We start from the raw sequence: 22940 nt of genomic DNA, 5'->3' as shown, positions 1-22940 counted from the left end.
TGAACATAACTTGGCGTACAATTTTGGGAACAAAGAGTGTGTCTTTAAATTATACATTAAATAAACAGCCTGCTCCACTTTTACCTGTCTCATACTGCTATACGTGTTTTATTGTGAAATTTAAGCCTGGAAATCTCGGTTTGCTTTGGTTATGGCACGCTTGATAGTAGGCGCACTTCAATGCCAACTTTCTCAGAGCGCACAGGCGCAATGATCACTGCCAAACACAGCTGAGTGGAAGTGAGGAGACTTCACGCTGCATTCAGTGTCTGAGCATACACTTTTTTCTAACCTAAAAGAACAGAAATTAGAAGGTTTGTCGGTTGTTACGCACAGCGCCAGAGCTTCTAGTGACTTGCGTTAACTTTGTCAGAAAACGGATTCAGTTATAATCTCAAAGAGTTTGGCTGTTTTCTGGCGGACTTGTCAGAATAATGTGGGGCTTCCAGAGGACGCGGTATGCAGACTGCAACGGTTCTGAGGCCAGTGAAGAGACTGAGATTGTGGTGAATATCGGCGGAGTGAAACAGGTGTTGTATGGAGACGTGTTGACTCGCTTCCCGGAGACTCGACTGGCAGAGCTGGTGGACAGTTCACTCAAATCTTCTGAAGAAATCTCATTAATATGTGACGATTACGACCCGGTCACGGGAGAATTTTACTTTGACAGAGACCCCGAAGCTTTTAAGTGCATAATTGAGTTGTATTATTATGGGGAGATACACATGAAACGAGGCATATGTCCAATTTGCTTCATGAAGGAGATGGAGTTCTGGAAAATTGACTCGGATTTTCTGGATGAATGTTGCAAAAGCCACCTGAAAGAGGTAGAGGATGAACTTGCAGAGATAGCCGAGAAAGTGAGAACTATCCTTGTCGACAGAGAAGGCGATCCGTCTGCAGGGGGCTGGCAGCGCTTCCAGATATGCCTCTGGCGGTTGATGGAAAAGCCAGAATCGTCCCTGCCTGCCCACATAATCGCTATAGTTTCTTTCATCTTCATCCTCATCTCCTCCGTGGTGATGTGCGTCGGCACCATCCCCGACCTGCAGGTGGAGGACTCGGAGGGTAAACTCACGGAGCATCCGGTCCTGGAGGTCATCGAGACCGTGTGCATTGGCTGGTTTACTATTGAATACCTCCTGCGTCTGATCTCTTCCCCAAATAAAATAAAATTCGTACTGTCCTTCATGAATATAATCGACTTCATGGCGATCATGCCCTTTTATGTGGTGCTGATTCTGACCTCCTTCGGCGCGGGAGTGATGGAGCTGGCTAATGTGCAGCAAGCAGTGCAGGCTTTACGCATAATGCGCATTGCGCGCATTTTCAAGCTGGCTCGCCATTCCTCGGGACTCCAGACTCTGACATCTGCCCTAAAGAGCAGCCTGAAGGAGCTCGGACTGCTCCTCATGTACATGGGCGTGGGGGTATTCCTTTTCTCGGCTTTGGGCTACACTATGGAGCAGAATCACCCGGACACCTTGTTCACCAGCATCCCACAGTCTTTTTGGTGGGCTGTGATCACCATGACCACAGTGGGGTATGGAGATGTCTACCCTAAGACCACTTTAGGTCGGTGTAACGCGGCTATCAGCTTTCTCTGTGGGGTCATCGCCATAGCCCTGCCTATACATCCCATCATCAACAATTTTGTCTTGTTCTACAACAAGCAACAGGTGCTGGAGACTGCGGCCAAACATGAGATTGAACTGATGGCACTGCGCACCGGCGGCGAGCTCAAGGCTGCATCTGGCTCCCATAAACATATTTGCGGTGCAGGGGCCTGGGACAACGACATGCGTTCCGGTCACAGCGATACGTTCATTCCCTTACTGAAGGATCCCAGGGGAGGGGCGGGCATCCAGACCCCTAGCATGGACACAAGCTTTGAAAGCACAGCCGAGGCCACTGAACATTTTATCTCATGAAAGGGAAACCCCCCTTACATTAAAAAGTCAGCAAAAGAAGAAACATCATGAAATTAATTATTCAGTTTTGAATTATTCAAACGTAACTTGACAAATTTGGTTTAATGACACCGCCGTGACTGCAGAATGTAAATAGTCTCGTGGACAGAAGAAGGCTTTAATGCTTTCCAGGGACCTTTAAATGCATTGAGGATTTGCGCCTGTTAAACAGACATATGTGTGAGATATTGAATTGATGAGCTGTGCCTTTGCGCAGTGACTCGCTGTAGGCTGAGGGGTTCTGTTCAAACAGCCAATACACCGATTCCCCCATGTAGACATCTTATGTAACACGCCCATAGTCCTCACACTTATACTGTAGACCGCATTGTAGCGTAGTCCTCTGTACAGAAATATATACATCACAGTAAATGCTTTTAGTAACGCAGACAAGCAGCTTTAGTCAAGAGCACAGATAAATGTAATGACCCCAGGATTGATTTGTGAGAGTGTATAGACATCAAAACAGAGCTGAAGAAAAGCTGAAGGTGTTTGGATACAGACCACATGCCATACATTCAAATGAGGTAGGTGACTGTATCACTGCAACGTGTTGCAACCAAAGGTGTATGATGGGGACACAAAGCAACATAAGGCTGGGGGTGGGTTTATTTTTGCTGCTGCCTGTAATCGTCATGGCATCATTGTAATTTTTTTTGTAACTGACACTATATGATTGTGAGGTAATGCATCAAACATAAAGCCCGTCTACTGTGCAGGAATTTTTAATGCAGCGTCTGTGTCATTGGACTGAATTTCTCGTTAAGCTCGTGTTGCCGACATCGGAACTTCAGAGGCTTCCTTGCCTGCAAGACATGTTCCTGTAAATGGGTTTAAATTTTTACAGCAGTCGTCACCATCTCTGCAGAGGTTCCGAGGAATAAACTTGACCAGCGAGTTGTAGATGAGGGAAAGAAGCAACAGGCAAAACAAAAACGCTCGTGTATAACTCTATACATTCGTTTTTCAGCGTTCGGGGAAATACAATGAAGAAAAATACATAAAAAGAATAAATAAATAAATAAATAAATAATAGAACTGTCTGGAAAGCAGGTAATGGATTTTTAAAGAAACTTGAAACCACCGTGTATTTTCGCACTGCCTCATATGTTCCAGAGTGAACTCTTAAATTGCCCTAATGGGGGCTATTTTTAAAGGTTACATTTTCACGGTTTGAAAGGTGTCAGCTCCTACGCCATTAGTCTGAGTGACATGAAATTTGCTGCACAAATAAACCAGTCCTTAGAAAAATTAGGCGGCACAGTAGGGGAGCTATAATTAAAATCTGGCACGTTTCATTCAGATGTCATGTCTAATGTGGCTTTTAAACTTTTAAGTCATTGCTCTCAGTTGAAAGCCCCTAAAGTTCTATAAGGTAACTTTTTTTTATTGCAATTTTCTTGTGAGGTGGGTTATTATCTGAATAATTTATGATACATTTTGTCTTGATATTTGATTATATCTGTCCTGAACAACTTTAGATACATAGAGTAACCCCTGATTGCAGAGAACTCAGCTGGTTATGTGTTAGTGTCTCTCTGGATTGTCATAACACAAAATTTGTGCTGCTTTTACAGACAGCAATCATTAATCCATACTAAAAGACTGTATGAAGGACTAAAGCTCATAGTCTGCATAGTGGATGTGAAAGATAATCCCATGTCTATGGGTAAGAGCAAGAATGTCAGTCTATGACCTTCCAAGGTAACTAAACTAAAATTCACAGCAGAATCCTTTTCAATATATAGCAGCTGTTTGCACCTGATAGGGATTTATAGTAAATCATACGGCAGGAAAAATAAAACTTGAACAGCTTAGTTTTAGGCATTATAAGGTGACTGTGTGCATCTTCAGTAATTAATGAATCATGCCTATTTATACATTAACAACATAATTAATTGTGCCTACAGTTTTAGGAGCTACTGTAGGAGCACCCCTAATTAGGAATCACTGGATAGTTCCTGTAGCCTTAACTTAACTTTTCAGCCTCAAAAAATGTATTATGGTAAATGGTCTGTATTTGTATAGCGCTTTACTAGTCCCAAAGGACCCCAAAGCGCTTTACACATCCAGTCATCCACCCATTCACACACTGGTGATGGCAAACTACATTGTAGCCACAGCCACCCTGGGGCGCACTGACAGAGGCGAGGCTGCCGGACACTGGCGCCACCGGGCCCTCTGACCACCACCAGTAGGCAACGGGTGAAGTGTCTTGCCCAAGGATACAACGACCGAGACTGTCCAAGCCGGGGCTCAAACCGGCAACCTTCCGATTACAAGGCGAACTCCCAACTCTTGAGCCACGGTCAGCGACTTAAAAGGTTAAAATATTAAGTACAAATAAGTCACATAATGTAGTTATTATAAAAGAATCCCAGTTTTCACATTCATCTCCAATGTAGAATTTCTCTTGGTTTAAGTTAAAAGTTGGGAAGCTAAAAGTAAAGAGCAACATGTTAATCTCAAGCGCTGTGATTGCTGCATTACTAAATCACCTGATACATCTTACAAAATGTCAGTTTGAAGAGTAAGGGGGCACTCCTTCTGCATGGCTACATCTTCACTAGTGTTTTCCACTTAGCTCGAGTCAACCTGAAAGGAAGCCCGTGGAGAAGGTCAGGAAGGACTCTCCAGGCTGTCCTCCCACACACATCCTACACAGGGCCGCTATCTCTCCCGTCCAGCAGCAGACTCACGCATGTCAAAGCCTGCGAGAAAGGCCTTTGTTCATGCTGACAGGTGGGACTGGAATGTCAAAGGCATGCATTGTGTAATGGAACAATGTTATTACGGCACACACGCAAACACACACGCACGCTCATGTTCAAATTTAGATGTATAAGCACAGACTTTGGCATATATAAACACTCCCCCCCACCCCCCCCCCCCACCCCCACCCCTCTCTATAACGCCTACCCGTTCTACAAGTGCTCACACATAATTGCCCTCACACATGAACATAGTTGTTCACCCGTATGCCCACAGTCATGTGTGATCTACTCTGCAGTGGCTTGCTGTGATCTGATTGCCAGTTGCCAATTGTTACACCCACACGGTGGTCATCCACTACATTCAGTGGGTTTTAAAGATAAACATTTGCACAACATTGTACTCATTATCCCATTGTCCAACATAGTACCAATTATAATCCAGCCAGATAATGCTTGTTACTATTGAATCAATATATATTTATATCCTTTAAACTTGTGAGACATGATAGTATGACGGAAAACCAATTTTGTTTAAAAAACTTTCAACATTTGGTGGAAAATGGTCAACCAGTTTATCTACATACTTAAAAAAGACTTGAAAGGATCATCTATGGCAGCACACAGTGAGGCTATGCAGCACGCTATGTTTGTTTGATATCATACAATATTTATATCACCGACTATTTTATTATATCTAGTATCACATGTTGCTTGTTATAAATAAACATCTAGCAAATTAACAAATTAACTGCTTGACTGCCACCTGCCATATCTGCATGTGTTTCAGGAAATCAAAGCGCTTCTTAAAACTCATGCATCCCCTCCAGCTGACTCCCGATTGTTAACTTGTGGCATACCGGCACGCTAGTACTGGGTTACACCAAAAAATTTTGATGACAGCATGGACACACTGATGCCTCTCCCATTTCTCCCCTCCTTTGACCTTTAGAACAAGGATCATGCACACGTTCCCCATCTAAAAATAGGGAAGTCTCTGTAGGTATCCTGTATACAAATGGTGCAGACAAATAAAACACAAACTAAAGCAAATTATGTTTTACATGTCCCAAAGCAGCTGTTTGCTCTGCTGTTGTTGTAAAATGTGATTTTAATATGAAAAGCTTTTATTCACCGTCTGGGTATCCTGTGTAGATTTCCACAAGGTAAAATAAAACAGAAAACAAGGCAGCACTGTCCAAAAAACAACAGAAAATTAAGGTGAAGTTAAAATTACTAGAAAAAATGCAAACACAAAATGTAAATAAAACGAATAAACATGACTAAAAATGAATGGTGGCAACAAAAAATGACATTTTAAAGACAGTGTAGCTATAAGAGAAAGTTTTTTTTAATGAATTCACTGAGTCTCCGTCTCCAGGCGGGTTAATCCGAAGCCGAAGCTGTGGAACTCTGATGCTAAAGCACCCACTGCAGAGATAAACCTCATGTTTGGAAAAGCCAGGAGGGTCAGGGTCATATAGTACTGTGCAAAAGTCTGTTTTTCAGGTTTCTTAAAGGACATTCAAAGCTCTTCTTTGGATGTTGGCTGCCGTTGTGCTGGTGTTGGGGTGGAGCCATTTACTTAAATCATCAAATGTACGCTTCAGAGGACAAGCTAACGTCACTCCTGGAGTGTGTCTGAAAATAAGAGAAAAGAAAAATAGACGAAGATAAACAAAACAAATGCCATTTAAACTTTCAGACATATTGCTGATGCAATAGTACCCAAGATCACACTAAAAGCAGATAATGTCGGCCCTGAAACCGTACAAATGAGATACATTTGAATAGATTCATATCCTGCAGAAGATGGTCAAATGCCTTCATTTGAATAAGAATGGGAGTGCTAAGGCTTAACAGCCCACCCCTGCGAGCACTATCGCTGCTTGAAAGATATTTTCAGCTGCAGGAAAGGGAAAAGGTAATCTCCCTGATGTTAGATTGAGAAAAAGAGGGAAAAACATATTTCACAAGATTGTGTGCCCTTTTCATCTTTTTTCAGCAGGAATGTTTAAAACACTGCGTAGGCGTACCCTGGAGCACTTCAATTCAGGCAGAGCTGCATAAAATTGCATGACAATAATTACATAGATTAAATCCGACCTTCAACAAAATAGCAGAATGGGATGATGCACTGATCCCACTCAACCTGTGTGCTAAAATTATTTTCATAGCTTTTTTTTCCTTCCCTCTTGTGCACCTTTATCACTTTTTTCCACTTTTATTTTTGCAAAATGTTCTTTTGCAAAACATCTGTTCCTGTGGGTTTATAAGAACAACGCTAAGAAATGTACAGTATTCTGAATAACAGACCTTCGTTTGGAATGCCAAATAACCCGTGCACAGTCACTGCATCATTTAAAATGTAGCCTCACAGCTGAATATGCCAAAACCTTTCAAAGTGCAAAGTGGTAAACAGTGAAAACAATTCCGCTCTTTGCTGGTGGTATATTACAGAGAACTACAAAAAAAAAAAAGAAAAAGCATTATGAGAAAAATGACTCACCTGTAGACTAGTTCTCATTGATGTTTTTTTACTTTTTGTCTTAGGGACTAAGAGACATGCTGTCTGATGCAAAGCTCCTGCAAAGATATGAATGAGGGTTTTTGCAAATGCTATGAATCTGTTTGAAGACACCTGCAAGAGAATACTGAGTGATAACTATGGGTGCACTAATACATAGGGCATGTAAATACCTTCATTTAAAAGAAATTAGCAATAACTATCCCCATAGATTGCAGTGATACCTGATTACCATTTTATCTTTTCTTTCGGTGAAAGTGAAGATTCATGCTCAGAGAGTGGAAAGATAAACTATGATACATGTTCCCACACATGTCTGTCTACCAATCTTCACACAACCATTCAGCTGGGAAGAGCTGCTGGGAAAAAAGAACACATGTCAAGAGTTTAACTTAGTTTCAGTGTAAGCTCAGTATCTTGAGATCGGGTGAGCAAGTTATGACCTGCTTTTTTTCAGGGTTGTTAACTGAGGGTGTTTTGGAGTGCCCGTTAATGTGAAATATAGAGTGGGTGGTTCCAGGCTATCACAGTGTAATACACTGAATTTCCAGGAGGCAATTTGCTGTGACCTTAACTCACTGAAAACATCTATGGTGGTCCCTGCTGCTTCAAAATGTAGGCTCAGGAAAGTTGCATCAGTTTCTTTTCAGGAAAACATCTTATTTGATTCATTCAGTGGCAAGAGCTGATTGCAAATTAGCTGTTTACATTGAGGTTTGGATATGAGAGTGTTACTAATTCTCTCTGCTAGCCCTGTTATGGACTTGCCTGTTGCCCAGCGTGTACCCTGCCTTTCACCATGCAACAGCTGGGATCAGCCCTCTGTGATCCCATTGGATAAGCATCTACATAAAACTGGGTGAATGGATTTATATAGCGTATGTTCAACCAAAGGGTACAACAAAATATTTATGAAACCAATATATCAGCTTAATAGTCTCTCATTGGTTTTTTTAGCTATTGTGTTGGAATACTAATATTCAAGAATGGCTTTATGATAAACCTGTGCACAGAGCCTTAATCTAAAAATCAATTGCGATGCTCACTTTGTCTCGCTGATGAATATGTTTACTCTGTGCTGTTAATTGCTCCATTTAGTTTCCTGTGTTACTGTTTCAGAAAACTTAAATGCAATTAAACGGATTTAATGTTTTGATATTAAAGTAAAGATGAGTTTGGTCTTGGTGCAGGATGCAATCTCAAAGCTTAGTTATACATATATATATACATACATACATATATACACACATATATATACATATACACACATATATATACATATACACACATATACAGTGTGGCAAAAAAGTATTTAGTCAGCCACCGATTGTGCAAGTTCCCCCACTTAAAATGATGACAGAGGTCAGTAATTTGCACCAGAGGTACACTTCAACTGTGAGAGACAGAATGTGAAAAAAAATCCATGAATCCACATGGTAGGATTTGTAAAGAATTTATTCGTAAATTAGGGTGGAAAATAAGTATTTGGTCACCTCAAACAAGGAAAATCTCTGGCTCCCACAGACCTGTAACGTCTTCTGTAAGAAGCTTTTCTGTCCCCCACTCGTTACCTGTATGAATGGCACCTGTTTGAACTCATCATCTGTATAAAAGACACCTGTCCACAGCCTCAAACAGTCAGACTCCAAACTCCGCCATGGCCAAGACCAAAGAGCTTTCGAAGGACACCAGGAAAAGTATTGTAGACCTGCACCAGACTGGGAAGAGTGAATCTACAATAGGCAAGCAGCTTGGTGTGAAAAAATCAACTGTGGGAGCAATCATCAGAAAATGGAAGACGTACAAGACCACTGATAATCTCCCTCGATCTGGGGCTCCACGCAAGATCTCATCCCGTGGGGTCAAAATGATCATGAGAACGGTGAGCAAAGATCCCAGAACCACACGGGGGGACCTGGTGAATGACCTGCAGAGAGCTGGGACCAAAGTAACAAAGGTCACCATCAGTAACACACTACAACGGCAGGGAATCAAATCCCGCAGTGCCAGACGTGTTCCGCTGCTGAAGCCAGTGCATGTCCAGGCCCGTCTGAAGTTTGCCAGAGAGCACATGGATGATACAGCAGAGGATTGGGAGAATGTCATGTGGTCAGATGAAACCAAAGTAGAACTTTTTGGTATAAACTCAACTCGTCGTGTTTGGAGGACGAAGAATACTGAGTTGCATCCCAAGAACACCATACCTACTGTGAAGCATGGGGGTGGAAACATCATGCTATGGAGCTGTTTTTCTGCCAAGGGGACAGGACGACTGATCCGTGTTAAGGACAGAATGAATGGGGCCATGTATCGTGAGATTTTGAGCCAAAACCTCCTTCCATCAGTGAGAACTTTGAAGATGAAACGAGGCTGGGTCTTCCAACATGACAATGATCCAAAACACACCGCCCGGGCAACAAAGGAGTGGCTCCGTAAGAAGCATTTGAAAGTCCTGGAGTGGCCTAGCCAGTCTCCAGACCTCAACCCCATAGAAAATCTGTGGCGGGAGTTGAAAGTCCGTGTTGCTCGGCGACAGCCCTAAAACATCACTGCTCTCGAGAAGATCTGCATGGAGGAATGGGCCAAGATACCAGCTACTGTGTGTGCAAACCTGGTAAAGACCTATAGTAAACGTTTGACCTCTGTTATTGCCAACAAAGGTTATGTTACAAAGTATTGAGTTGTATTTTTGTTATTGACCAAATACTTATTTTCCACCCTGATTTACCAATAAATTCTTTACAAATCCTACCATGTGGATTCATGGATTTTTTTTTCACATTCTGTCTCTCACAGTTGAAGTGTACCTCTGGTGCAAATTACTGACCTCTGTCATCATTTTAAGTGGGGGAACTTGCACAATTGGTGGCTGACTAAATACTTTTTTGCCCCACTGTATATATATGAAAGGCAAATATATATATATGAAAAGACAAAAGGTTCTTTGCTTTGCTGTTCCTAGGACTGCTGATCAGTAAAAAATGATCCCATTATATTAAATTTGATTATAACACAATAATATAAACAGTAAACCAAACATTTGTGGTCAAACAGGAATCTAGTTGCCTTTTCAATTTGAAACTCCAAGTGTATAGTGCCAATAAACAGACTATGCTATGGCCCCTAAATGAGACTAGCGTACTAGAAAAACTACTTTCTTCTTTTAGCCCCAAATAAACTCAGATCTTTCATCATCAATAAAAGGGTAAAAACGAAAACTTGTAGTAGTAAACTTTAGTAAACTTTTGAGAACATGGTGGGATTAGTACTCACAGAGCGGGTTGCCAAACAGGACTGCGGCATTTATCGACATGACTTCATATAAGGTCATCAGTTTAAAACATTTACTTAACCAGCTTAATAAGTGTGACCAGTGAAAAGCCAGTTACCCCCCTCGTTTTAGCCTTTATACTAAACTAGGCTAATTGCCTCCTTGCTTGAGAACAGTGTTTAATATTCAGTAAAGACCTCTGAGTTGCCTTTTTGCTTATCTTAACTCCTAGAAAACCTTTGAGCCATTTCTTTGAAAATTTAATACAGAACATCAATACAAACAATGCATACATTCAGCCACTGAAGGCTTTGTTTAAACCAGCCTCAGTGAGGGCAGGAAAATAATCTCCTCTTTATATTCCACTGTTTTCATGCTGACACTGCTGTGTCCCCCAGAGTAAAATGAACATTCATTCAGCAAATATGAATATGTAAATTAAAGTCAGAATCATGGTGTATTTATTCTTGTTGTTACCGACTTGTTATGCATTGTGTCACAGTCTTTGAATTGTCATTTTGTGGCTGTGCACTGTGTTCTGTGTCACAGCTTTACACTTTACTTTTGTGCTGAGTGCTTTGATCAGGGCCTCGGACAGCTTCAAAATACTTTTTCAAAGCCGAAGCTCGTAAAGCTGCCCCCGTTTGTTTAAAAATCAACCCATCCACTGCTTGATTTTTTTTTAAAAGCAAATTAATTCAATTAAAACGTTATAAAAAGCAGCAGATAAAAGAAAAAAAAAGGCTCCCTTTTGTACCACAGTCAGTATAACAAAGAGGTATGACTGTCTGCTTCCTTCTGGCACATGTTGTTCTTTCTTTGCTCACCTAGTCAATTCACTGATGCCCTTCACTGATGGTTCTCGCTTCAAAAATGGATTACAAAGGGCATCTTGTAGCGGTCCTGTGTCACCTCTACTGATAAATGTATGGACATCCCATTAAGGAAACTGCCCTCAAGAGACCAGCGCTGTAGTGATAGATCTGAGCTGCCCACTGACACAATTGCAGGTGCTGATTATCTTATCCAGAGACAATGAAGCTTTATGGAGTGGAACATCCTTGTCCTGTAGTGGGTTCCAACAATAATTACAATCAATTTAGGGTGGCAGGTCATAAAAACAATATTTAGTGGGGGCATTATCAGATGTATACCTCCTCTGGGTTGTGAAATTTGTCTCTGTCATAAAAGATTTCAGTCATGCAGTTTCCATTTCTCAGTGTGACAGCTTTGCAGTATTGTAATATCTAGCCTGGGCTTTCTATCCCTGGAGGCTAACAAGAGGAAATTAGCTAAAGTTTTATACAAATACAATACTTTGCAAAAGTGTTGAGTTGTGCTTAATTTCTTTACTTATATTTCTTAGATTTTGCTTCTGTGGATTCAGACTTTTATGTAATTTTTTCAAAGCGGTCTTGAGCAACAGTTCTCCAGGGTCTCTGGAGGTTGTTAAAAGTTTTTCTTTGGCTGTTTTTTCACTCATCACTTATAATTTCTTCCAATTTCTTTCGTTGAATCTATGAAAAATGTCAAAAATAACAAAACTTGACAGGCATAGAATATTTTTGCTCCAAGAGAGATGAGCTCTTAGCTGAAAACTTGGCATATCTCAGCGTGGTGTATAGTGTGTACTTAAAACTTTTTTAAAGAAACTTTTTTAAGAAGCAAGTAGAGGACAAAATAAGAAGTGGCGGGACTAAAAAGACTTTCTGCAGGAGATGATGATCAGTGTCTAAAGTTATATGTCCTTAAGAAACAGGAACCTGAGAGATACATCTGGTCACTCAGCCGATTAAATCTACTGTTCAGTGAAGCATCATCAGAAATGGTCTCAGTGGAAGGGTTGCTGTCAAGAATACATTTTTTAAGAAAGGGGAACAGGGAGAAAAACCTGAGAAACAGGGGCAGCAGATCTTATGTAGGGATCAGTCCAAATGGTAAATATTTGATTCAAATCATTGCCAGCATTTGGTAGGTCAGGAGAGAGGTACAACAGTGAGTGTCTACAGCCATCTGTAAAGGCTCTTTGAGGCTCTGTCATGGTTTGCATTGCATTTCAGCCAGTGGTGTTGGAGAGCTTTACAAAATTGACTGAATTATAAACACAGAGCAGTATGGTCAGATTTTGATCCAGGATGCAATACCATCTGGAAGGCATCTGATTGGCATCAGGTTGATTTTTCAGCATGCCAATGCAGTAAAAGCATACCTGGATAGAAATACACACAATGGATTGGCCTCCTTAGAGCCCAGGCTTCAACATTATCGAAGCAGTGTTGGATCATCTTGATGGAGAAAAAAAAGGCAGCCAGCATCCAAAGAAGAGCTTTCAATGTCCTTCAAGAAACCTGGAGATCTTTTCCTGAAGACTACTTAAAGAAATGACAAGAAAGCTTCCCTAGGAGAGTTCAAAGAGTGTTGAAGCACAAAGGCGACCATAGCAAATATGTTTCAATAAATCCCTGTACCATTTTCCTATTTTAGAAAATAAAAAGAAATGTGGTTTGAATAAAGAACATTCACAGCATTGGAGGCAAAATCCATTTTATGAAAAATTTTATTATTCCTACATAAAAATCGTCCATGACAAACCCAAAGTTTTATAGATTAGAACATTGAGCCCATCTTACTTTAAATATAGATAAACTGTAAACTGCACAGGAACACATAAGCCTCCATAAAACGTCAAATCCCTGTTTTTAAACTTTGGCTGTCTGATTTAGTCAGTTTTTGTGGGGGAGTGGGATCTTCTCATCTACATTAACTTTGAGAAAAACTAAGGAGCACATTTCCCAAAAGTTGAAGATTTATGTGTTGAGCCAGGAGAAAGCGAGCCTTAATAGAGCGATTTCAGCTCCTGGCTAATACTCCGCAATCATGCACAGTCAGTTTCCTTAAAGAAAAAAAGATTAAAAAACAGAGATCTATTCAGAAGCTCTCTTATATGTGACAAATGATCTCTTTCCTTATTAGTTTTATTTTTTAAACTTAGAAACAGTTGACTTAAGCTAATCTCAGAGCCTGTCAATGACACATGATTCCTCAGTGGTCTTAACCTCGTTTCTAACTGCTCTGAACAAGTTTCAGTGGCTGCTGGCAGCTCTGTGTGACTCCACTGCAAGCGCCCCAACAACAGGTGAAAGGTCTGTTATAAGCACTGCATAAAGCCCCCCAGGACAGATGGTGCCAGATGATAATCCATGTGAGCTCAGTGAAAGAACATCAGCGAGCAGACATGAAAACTTATGGCAGAGGATGCGAGGGGTCCTCAAGGAGATTTAGATGTCAGACCGTGATGAAATGCCGAGTCCTTGGCTTTGCGCTCGGAGGTAATTAAACTCTGAGGACTCTCTGTTTGTCCTCTGCATGTGTCACGGTGGGTGATTACACATGAACTGTAATCAAGAAATCAATTTGGAAAGACAAAAAAATTATAGAACGAGACATGGCAGGAGTAGCTGTGACAAGATATTGAGATGAAAGATGTTAAATCAGCTTCTGATCCTGCAGTTTGTACAGCCTGAAGGGAAAGGAGGAATTAATCTGTCTGTTTTAATGGTGTGAATGAGCTTGTCAAGGAAAGATTACACACTTTTTTTTTTTTTGGCACGGTAGCTTTGGAATAACATAAACCTGACTTCCTCTTCCCCAAGTTAAATTGACAAGTATAAAGCATACCAAATCTTTACCCACAGATGTTTTAATGGCCTTACTTGGCCATATCTAGATACTAAAAGGATGTCTTCCCTCTTAAACAGCCATCATGAGTGCAGCTTTATGTTCTTCATCGATTGTGGTGAAATTCTCTTCATATTTTGGTGCCACAATCACAGATTTCCTCCACCTATGTCTGCATTTTTACTGAGATTTTGATGGATGCTGTTTTTCGTTGTTTTCCTATGTCTGGGGATATTGAGGTAACCTCACACAATCTTTGTTCCTGCAGTAAAACAGCGGTGATTTGTGGCACAGTGTTAAACGTGGCATCCATCTAGGCAGAGCCTCTTAACAGCGAAATTCCCCAGAGAGCATGGGAGGCCATTTACAACAACCAATCATACAGTAGGCGAAGCAACCTCAGTTCTCTTTGCCAATAATGGGATAATGCACAAATACTACATCACATTTCTTTCGCCATGTTTATGTTGTCAAGTAGTGAGGTGATATATGAGCAGGAAAATAACAAGAATAAAATCCACATATTTGATTATGATAAACAAAGCATTTTTAATTATTTTCCCCCAAATCCATCACCTTTAACTGCTTCTGGGATTATTGATCAAATGTGCTGAAGGAATACATGCTGATCCTAAACATGCATGGGTTTGACGGATAAACAAAAGTGCCCTCAATCACTGGCAAAAACGTGGGAAGGTTGATAAAGGGTTTAGTGGGAGTGTGTTACTTTTGTTAAGTGCTTGCACGGTAATGGCCTCGAGCTCCTGAAGGCAGCCACAGCGTGACTTCTCTCATCCACCTTGAGGAAAGCTAACAACCTTTTCTCTTATTACAGCCCGAGCTCAAACGCACTCGGCATAAAAAGGTGAGTAAGACCTACGAAATATCAAAGCCGAGGAATAAAGGTGAACAACATCAGTACAGGTAAAAAACAAAAACAACCCCAGAGCCAGAGGCAGGAGGAGTAGCAGCGAGCTCCAAGCACAGCGAAGATCAGGCGATAAGAACAAACACTGATCAAGTCGGACAGATCAGAGAAGGTGGGTTGCAAAGTGGATTGGTGGTCTAAATGTAGGCAGGCCAAAGCTGCCTGAATTGTAGTCATAAACTGAGATTGTCCAATAGGATGCATAAAAGGGTTTCAGTTAGGTCATTAGCTGATGTGGCCTGAGATGATCTGCTGGGATTGTGGTTGAGCTTAAGTTTGTGCCCTGCATAAAATAATGGTACGCTTGATTATACCTCAATGTTTTGAGCAGCAGTTACTAAAAAAAGAAAAAGCGTGAGACTAAGGGAGAACTTTTTTTCTGTTGTGAACGAGGATCAGAATCAAGAACTGGTTCAAAGCTTACCAACCCATCTGAATCACACTCGTACAAACATATCAGTTCATTTTATCAGTGCTGGCATGTTTTACTGACAGTTGCAAAACAATGACGTCAAAGTCATGGCAGTGCAGCTTTGGCACATCTGAGTCACATGCAAGCCTTTTTCTAATCTGTTTCGACACTTTTCAAACTCAGAGATCATAAAACTCTTTCTCTGATGCTGAAAACCTCCCCAATCTGACTCACATGCAGAACTAATAATGACTTTGGTTTCTCTAAAGTCTGAAGAATATCCATCCATCACTAGAACAGTAGAATATGCTAACTCACTGCAGACTATTAACCTTCTGTTTTACTTCGGCTCAAATTTTGAAGCGTCACTCGGCTCATTGTCGTGGTTTTCCAGTCGAAGATTCAATATCAGTCCAACAGCATTGTCTCCCTTTTGAGAAAAGGCTCTGAAAACCAATTATTCATTTCCTGCTCATGACCAAAGAGCAGACAGTAGAAGATACTGAGTAGGCTGAATGGTGGGGATCAAAACCACAGCAAAAAGAGTTTACATTTGCATTAAAAACACATTTCTAAATGAATGACTGCTGCATGTGTGATGTAACCTTTTTGGTTAACATGCCAGAAATACATCAACATATCATTTACAAGTCAAATTTGCTTAGTAGTAATACAACTTTGTACACTTAAATCTTTTTAGTGTACTTTTATCAGCAAAATGTACTTTGACAGCATTTGTATCTATATATCAGCGTACAATATTATGGCATTTTTACTGGATATGTATTACAGAGGTAGAGCTGAAGCCATTTAATATAAATGATGGGGTTTCTCAGAGTGCTCTGAATCCCATCCACAGTCCTAACACATGCATGTTAGGCTACTTAACTAATCATAGGTGGGTTTCCTCGAGTCCTTGTAGAGGGACAAAAAGTAAGAAAATGGAAATGAGGACAAAAGATCAGCAGATTATTCTGTCAATTTAATGCGAAAAATCAGTTGTACATAGTCAAAAAACAACTTCCTTTGAAAATCAAGGTATTTCTTCTTTGCTCAATTCAGAATAAAATGTGAGTCTCAACAAGCTGTTCTAGTTCATTGATACATCCTGAAGAAAAGAAATCAAGACTATTGTTGCCGATTAAAAAAAAAAACACACACTGAAATGACCGCAACTCTAATATAGTGAAAAATAAAAAAATATGTTATTTTAAATTTGGCACATTTCATCCCAAGTAATGTGTTCTAACATGTGCTAATTAGCAGCAATCAAAGAAAATCACATCTCCATTATTGCAGAACAAAGTCAGAAAGGCTACAGTAATTTTCTTGTCTCCAAGCCTCACATATGATCTATTAGACTTTAGTGTTCTTCATTAGCAGACAGTTAGACAGACTCCATTCCTCTGTGCTCATCAGCACTTAGAAAAGTTTCATCCTCATTTTTCCTTGCAAAGTAATGCCCACCACTACCACACACTTCCAAACCTCAGAGCCTGTGGGTTGTAGAAGCACAAGCAGATTAAAGACAAACAGAAAGGGACGTTGTTAAGGTCGAGTTGAATGCATCTGCTCACAACCTGAGAGAATTTTCATTAGAGGGAATTAGGATTTGAACCACTGAGCCCACTTCCTCAACCTTTAACCTTCAGGGTACAATTCAAAGAGGTGGAATGGAAGACATACATGAATCCATTTGAGTTCTTCTTCAACTCTCTGGGGAACTTTTATGAACAAGGTTTAATTTTCATAAGTAACAGCCTCAAGAGGCTCCAATGTTTTATATGCTATAAAAGTAATAAATTATAGTCCAGTGCACTCACTGTGATCAAGGCGTGAGTATGGGGGTGTGTGGGCATGCAGAAGATATATACCCATACACAATATGAAAGAAAGAGAGAGAAAAAAGAAACCTAAAGAAAGAAAAAGGGAGATATTTAAACACATCCAGAAGAGGTCAGCTGCAAGACTGAGCCATTGCACTGCCCACTCACTCCCACATGCTCAACATCATTAAACACAAAAGGGCACAACTGAAACAATGCTGCAATCTGCAACACAACAAACAAGCGAGACAGAGCTGTTGGTGCAAGCGTGCACCATGAGAATCTCACAAGAGCTCTTCTCTTCTACCAAGGACGTCCATTTCTGGTCCTAATCTCTGGACTATAAATTGATTATTCATGAAAATATGTTTGATCCCTTATGGAAGTGAGAGCATTTTTAAACCTGGGTTACTTAATCTCAATCTGCGATTATAAATCTTACAGAAAACAAGCCTGAAAGAAAATCAATTCAGTGAGAATGTATTAGTGAATGCATTTGGTTTAACATGTTTTTGGCTGGGATATACTGAGTAAATGAGCCATACTGCCTATTCAGCCCTCTGGGCTGAAAATTTATTGAGTATCTTACGCCACCCGGTGGGCTGGACAATATCTAAACAAAGGGGGAATAAATGACAGCTCACAAGAAACAGGCTGGTTATATGTGCAGTAATAATGCAAAACATCTGTTTCACAGTCACATCATTAATTGTGAGTCTCTGTCATTTAGGATCAAGCTGACTGTCAGTTAAAGAAACAACTTGTTTATGTTTCAGAGCTTCAGGGCCGTCACAGACCACCTCATCTAGAAAGAAGACATTTTGAGGATGGTTAGTGAGCCACTTCCACAGATACTCCAGGTTGGCATCACACTGCCAGGGGTTCCCTGTTACGGTCATCTGAAAAGAGGATTTTCTGTCATCCAGCAGACCTGAGGGGAGATACCGTAGCCGATTCTGATTAAGCAGCAGAAGTTCAAGGTGTTGCAGACCCTGGAGGAGCGTCACTGGCAGCTCTCGGAGCTGATTCTCCTGCAGAAACAGCTGTGAGAGTTTCACGTTGTGACTAAACGTTGAAGGCTTCAGGGAAATTAATTTGTTCCCAGCGAGGTTTAGTGTCTCGAGGTGATGTAGGTTTGCTAGTGTGTCGGGCTGTAGCTCTTGCAGATGGTTATGACTTAGGTCGAGATTTTCCAGATGAGGCAGCTTCTGAAGCAGAGCAGCTGTAATGCTTGTTAAACGGTTCCCAGACAAATCCAGCCAGGTGAGACTGCTGTTGTCGGAAAACCACTCTCCATGAGCTTTTTCAATTAAATTATTCTTCAGCACCAGACTACGGAGCAAGGAATGGACGAAGACTTTGGGGGGCAGATGAATCAGCTGATTACCTGTGAGATCCAACGTACTCAGGTGAGGAATGGCACCCAGTAGGTCTGAAGGAAGGCTTGAAAGATTAGTGTGATACAGCTGGAGGTGGTTTAAAAGAGGCACAAAACTCAGATGTCTGGCTGTAATGAAGCTGAGGTTTCTGGACTGGATGGACAATCGTGTGATGTTGGGATATAAACCATCTGCAGGAAAATATGTGAGGGAGCTTTGGCGGCACACCACCTCTGCACTCGAAGGTAGAAAGGAGCAAGTGCACAGATCTGGGCACGAGTGGGTGCCTCTCGTTTGGTAAGCATATTCAGCCAGAGCAGTGAGAGTAAGAAGCAGCCACAGGTTCATCTTTAAGAAAAAATACACTGAGAAGAAAACAATAGCGTAAAAGATCAACAGGTAATAAAACGGTGACAATGTGATTATAAATGTGTTGTTACCTGAAAAGCACAGCTGAAATTCCTTCAGGTTTTGATCGCTGACTTGATTTTACACAACTCTGAGGATATTTGATTCCAGCAATGAGTCAGGATAAAATGTTGCAATAGGCAAACAAAACCAAGCAAACAAAGTGAGTGGTTACTGTTTTCTGTACTTTCTAAAAGTAAGTTGATGTTACCACACATAAATCAATATTTTTTTTTTCAGTTTTTCAAGAACACAATGTGCAAGGGTACATGTGTGATACATTATTAATTAACTTGTGCAAAAAGAAAACAAATAACAAAAATAGGCATTAGGCTTAATTTTTATCCCTCAAGTTCACAACCATATGTTGGTGCTTGAGATTCAGAACTCAGCCTGTTAATGTTAGCAGTTTAATGAATAGAGGGATACTATTCCCGAGAATAGCAGGTTATAATACTATAGTTTAGCAGAAAGGTTGAAAACGGGTGAAATGGTTGGCCTGGTTTTGGCCAAAAAGCTGCCTACAAATGTCATTCATTGTTTGAATAAAAATAACAAACAAACAAACAAAACAGGAGGTTTTAGAGATCTCTAGATGTTCTGGTGGGTGGATTATTTTCCTTTGTGTGAAGCTAAGCGAAATGCCAACATAAAATCCATGATAATACTGCAGACTTTCTCATTTAAATCTAAACAAGAAAACAATGTAACATGAACACACTTAAATTTAATGAAATAAAAAACAAGACAATAGTCTTATTTATATCAGATTTATTTATAGTCACATAGTTATCATGTTTTAGTGATTCAAATCCGACAGGCCGAACTGGATTTCTTTTCATGTTAGATAAAGACCAGCAGGAGTAATATTAAGACTGAAGGTTTAGTTCATTTGCTGTTAGTGATATTATTGAACGACCTGCTAGAGGCTGAGGTCCAGCGCATGTGATGGAGTCTGGCAAGAAAGCCTTCTTCTTGTTCTCGTGAAGCCACCTCCATAGATACTCTGCCTTCCCATCACAGAGCCAAGGGTTGACTGTCAAGTCGAGGCCATCCTCTTCCAGCAAGTGAAGTTCATCCAGCAAACCTGGAGGAATATGGCTCAGCTGGTTTTCATCCAGACTCAGGTGTCTGAGCTGAGTGAGTCCCTGGAACAGGTTTTTGGGCAGCTTGTTGAGTTTATTCTGAGTGAGGAAGAGATGTGTGAGGCTATGCAGGCTCTGAAATGCAGATCCATTCAGCGTGTCGAGCTTGTTGTTCTGCAGGCTTAGCCTCTCAAGTTTGCTCAGTTGACTCAGAGAATTTGCTGGTATCTTATCCAGACGGTTGTTTGAGAAGTCAAGGTTCTCCAGGTGGGGCAGCTTCAGAAGCAGATTAGTTGGGATCTCTGTTAATTCATTTCCAGATAAATCCAACCAGGTCAGGCTACTGTTATAAGAAAGCCACTCTGCATCAGCTTTTCTAATAAGGTTATTCTTCAGCACCAAGCTCTGTAGTGGGGCGTGGCTGAAGACATCTGCAGGCAGATTGTTTAGCCTGTTTCCGGTGAGATCCAAAGTGTTGAGGTGAGGAACGCCCCTGAGGAGATGAGAGGGAAGGCTGTGAAGGTGATTGTTGTACAGATGGAGCCCTTGCAACTTGGGTATGGCATTTAGATGGGCCTCAGATATGGAGGTGATGTTTGTGAATTGGATAGTCAGCAAGGTGGTGTTCTCCGGGAGACCGTCAGAGGGGAACTCTGTCAGGGGAAGCTCATTACAGACCACCTCATTTCTTCTGGGATAACAGGTGCAGAGAGCTGGGCAGGAAAGAGCTCTGTGGCAGAAACATGACAACCACAGAAAAGCAAGAACATACCAGGACTTCATATCTAGAAAAGAAGACGAGTAGAAGTGAGAGTTAAATACAAGGAAATTATTACATCTGCATTTGCTACAAAACAATGCTACAAGTAACAAATCTTCAAATCAGTTTATGCACATGGCAATCAGACACAGTGAAAAAAACAACAAAAAATACCTGCTGCAATTGAATGTGTGTCCATCTGCAGACTGCTGCTTATATCAGATTTATCACTGCTCACTTCCAAATTACTCATTTGTGGAGACGAATCTCCCAACCTAATCATTACTTATTGTGTAAACACGGACCAGTCACTGCACAGTCATTTGTCAAGGACAGGCAGTTACAACAGAGTGAGCAGCTCATACCTCATGGGAAAGTACAAGAATAAAATACTATAGTTCTACTAAAAACTCCTGAAATAGATTGCTGAAGTCTATTAGTTAATGTCAGAAAATAAAAATACATTGTTGGCTAATTGGTTACTATTGGGTAAAAAATGAAACTACAAAAGATATTTGTACTTTAGATTTTCTTTTAAACAGTGGAAAGGGGATGGGGTAGGCAAGGAAGGAAGGAAAGAGGGAGCTTGTGAAAGGGTAAAAATAAGCATTCCCAAATTTGGTTGATTTATTTTTCTTGGAACAATATTTATCAGCAACACAGAATGTTTGATCAGCAGGAGGGAAAAAATATGTCATGCAAACAGTATAAAGTCAGCCGACTCAGGCCTAACAGTTCAAATAGTTTGTCCAGTTAAGGGGCACATCACACCTAACATTGAAATTAAATTATTTTGCATACGTCACTGTTTAAATTGCACAGCCTCTTTTCATTTAACAGCCTGCTATTAATTATTATGTTAAAACATGGAAACATACAGATGCCAGGAGCAACAGTGGAGCAATTAATGTTTTCCCAGAGGTGAGATCTAATGACCATTTCAGTATATTGAACTGTTCAACAGTGAGAGCTCATTAAAAGGAATTGAACATGATTAATTGATCAACAGAATTCAATTAAGCTATTTAGCGATTAGCTGAATAGAATGCCAGCTGTGATAGGACTGAGGGCAGGAACCCTCGAGACGCTGGTGGTGGAAATAAAGATGGAGGCTTGGATGGAGCTCGAGTAACATGGGAGAGGCGGACATTGGGAGGAGGTGGGTTGCAGAAGTGTATGCAGGGAGAACGACAAAGGAGCAGTGAGATATAAAGTATGCGAAGTTGAGGTTGACTGTCCTGAAGAAGGCAGGAAGAAAGATGATTGGACTAAACCAATGAGGTCGGCAATGAGTTTAATGGTGTTGGAAAGTAGAAGTGATATATTTCAATTAGTATGGAAAGTTAAGTTGTGGTTAAGTTGGTGGAAAACATTACTTTAACACTTACCTGATGTGTAACCTATTTAGTAGGAGAGACAACGTATACCCCAAGTTAATATTGCGATGACAGGATAGTCTTACGTCCATTTTCTCTTGATATTGCCAAAAGGCCAAAAGCCAAAAGAGTCCCCAGGCATCCCGAGTGCCTTTTTAATAATTCCCAGTGGCACCATGTGATATAAGAGGGTGTTGAATAGCCATATTAGTTAATTACGTATTGTAATTATATCTATAGTATTGGTTGGCATTAATAAGGTGTGAGAGGATTTTTATGAAATCAAGTATAATCAAGTGTGCCTTATAATCGAGTGTTCATATATTTTCACATAACCAAGTTTATTGTTAAAGAGAACATAATGCATTCCTTACTTTAGTGTCTGAGATGTTTGACAAGTATACAAGTATGTATTCTTTAACCCAGTGTGTGTGATGTCAGATAAGTGTGATATACTTCTATGTTTTTATTCTTAGTTTGTGTGCAGAGGTCAGATAAGCTTAGGTAATGTCTGGCCTTTTCCCTTTCGGTTAAAAGAGGAAGTACTATGTAACCCATTTTGCCTTATAAATAAAGCAACCAGCCTGCGCTGAGTGTGTGTGATTATGC

At 40.6% G+C, this 22940-nt stretch overlaps 3 protein-coding genes across 3 annotated transcripts; 1 reads left to right on the top strand and 2 right to left on the bottom strand.

Moving 5' to 3' along the window:
- Window positions 1–235: 235 nt before the first annotated feature.
- LOC146652372 (voltage-gated potassium channel regulatory subunit KCNF1-like) lies at window positions 236–2822 on the top strand. Its single transcript, XM_085382093.1, has one exon. It carries the CDS (start codon window positions 435–437, stop codon window positions 1929–1931), a length of 1497 nt encoding a protein of 498 aa, XP_085238219.1. The 5' UTR covers window positions 236–434; the 3' UTR covers window positions 1932–2822.
- A 13816-nt stretch (window positions 2823–16638) lies between these two features.
- LOC146652371 (uncharacterized) lies at window positions 16639–19226 on the bottom strand. The gene is made up of 2 exons (XM_085382316.1): window positions 19143–19226; window positions 16639–19067 (listed from the first exon to the last, which is right to left on the bottom strand). Exon 2 carries the CDS (start codon window positions 19048–19050, stop codon window positions 18046–18048), a length of 1005 nt encoding a protein of 334 aa, XP_085238442.1. The 5' UTR covers window positions 19051–19067; window positions 19143–19226; the 3' UTR covers window positions 16639–18045.
- Window positions 19227–19882: 656 nt separating this feature from the next.
- Window positions 19883–21223, bottom strand: LOC146652370 (uncharacterized). The gene is made up of 2 exons (XM_085382514.1): window positions 21130–21223; window positions 19883–20980 (listed from the first exon to the last, which is right to left on the bottom strand). Exons 1-2 carry the CDS (start codon window positions 21206–21208, stop codon window positions 19980–19982), a joined length of 1080 nt encoding a protein of 359 aa, XP_085238640.1. The 5' UTR covers window positions 21209–21223; the 3' UTR covers window positions 19883–19979.
- Window positions 21224–22940: the final 1717 nt, after the last annotated feature.

Source organism: Rhamphochromis longiceps, linkage group LG15 (assembly GCF_057381845.1).
Source record: "Rhamphochromis longiceps isolate RC_006_pf linkage group LG15, R_longiceps_female_GT1.1, whole genome shotgun sequence".
NCBI classification, from domain to species: domain Eukaryota; kingdom Metazoa; phylum Chordata; class Actinopteri; order Cichliformes; family Cichlidae; genus Rhamphochromis; species Rhamphochromis longiceps.
Note: the sequence above shows the minus strand (reverse complement) of the source record. Positions and strands in the feature narration are given on the sequence as shown.

What these genes read in the sequence shown, in the direction of transcription:
- LOC146652372 (XM_085382093.1), top strand. Translation starts at nt 435, where the DNA reads ATGTGGGGCTTCCAGAGGACGCGGTATGCAGACTGCAACGGTTCTGAG.
- LOC146652371 (XM_085382316.1), bottom strand. Translation starts at nt 19,050, where the DNA reads ATGAACCTGTGGCTGCTTCTTACTCTCACTGCTCTGGCTGAATATGCT.
- LOC146652370 (XM_085382514.1), bottom strand. Translation starts at nt 21,208, where the DNA reads ATGAGTAATTTGGAAGTGAGCAGTGATAAATCTGATATAAGCAGCAGT. An exon ending in CACACATTCAATTGCAGCAG is followed by an intron (nt 20,981 to 21,129) that starts GTATTTTTTGTT and finishes CTTCTTTTCTAG; the next exon opens with ATATGAAGTCCTGGTATGTT.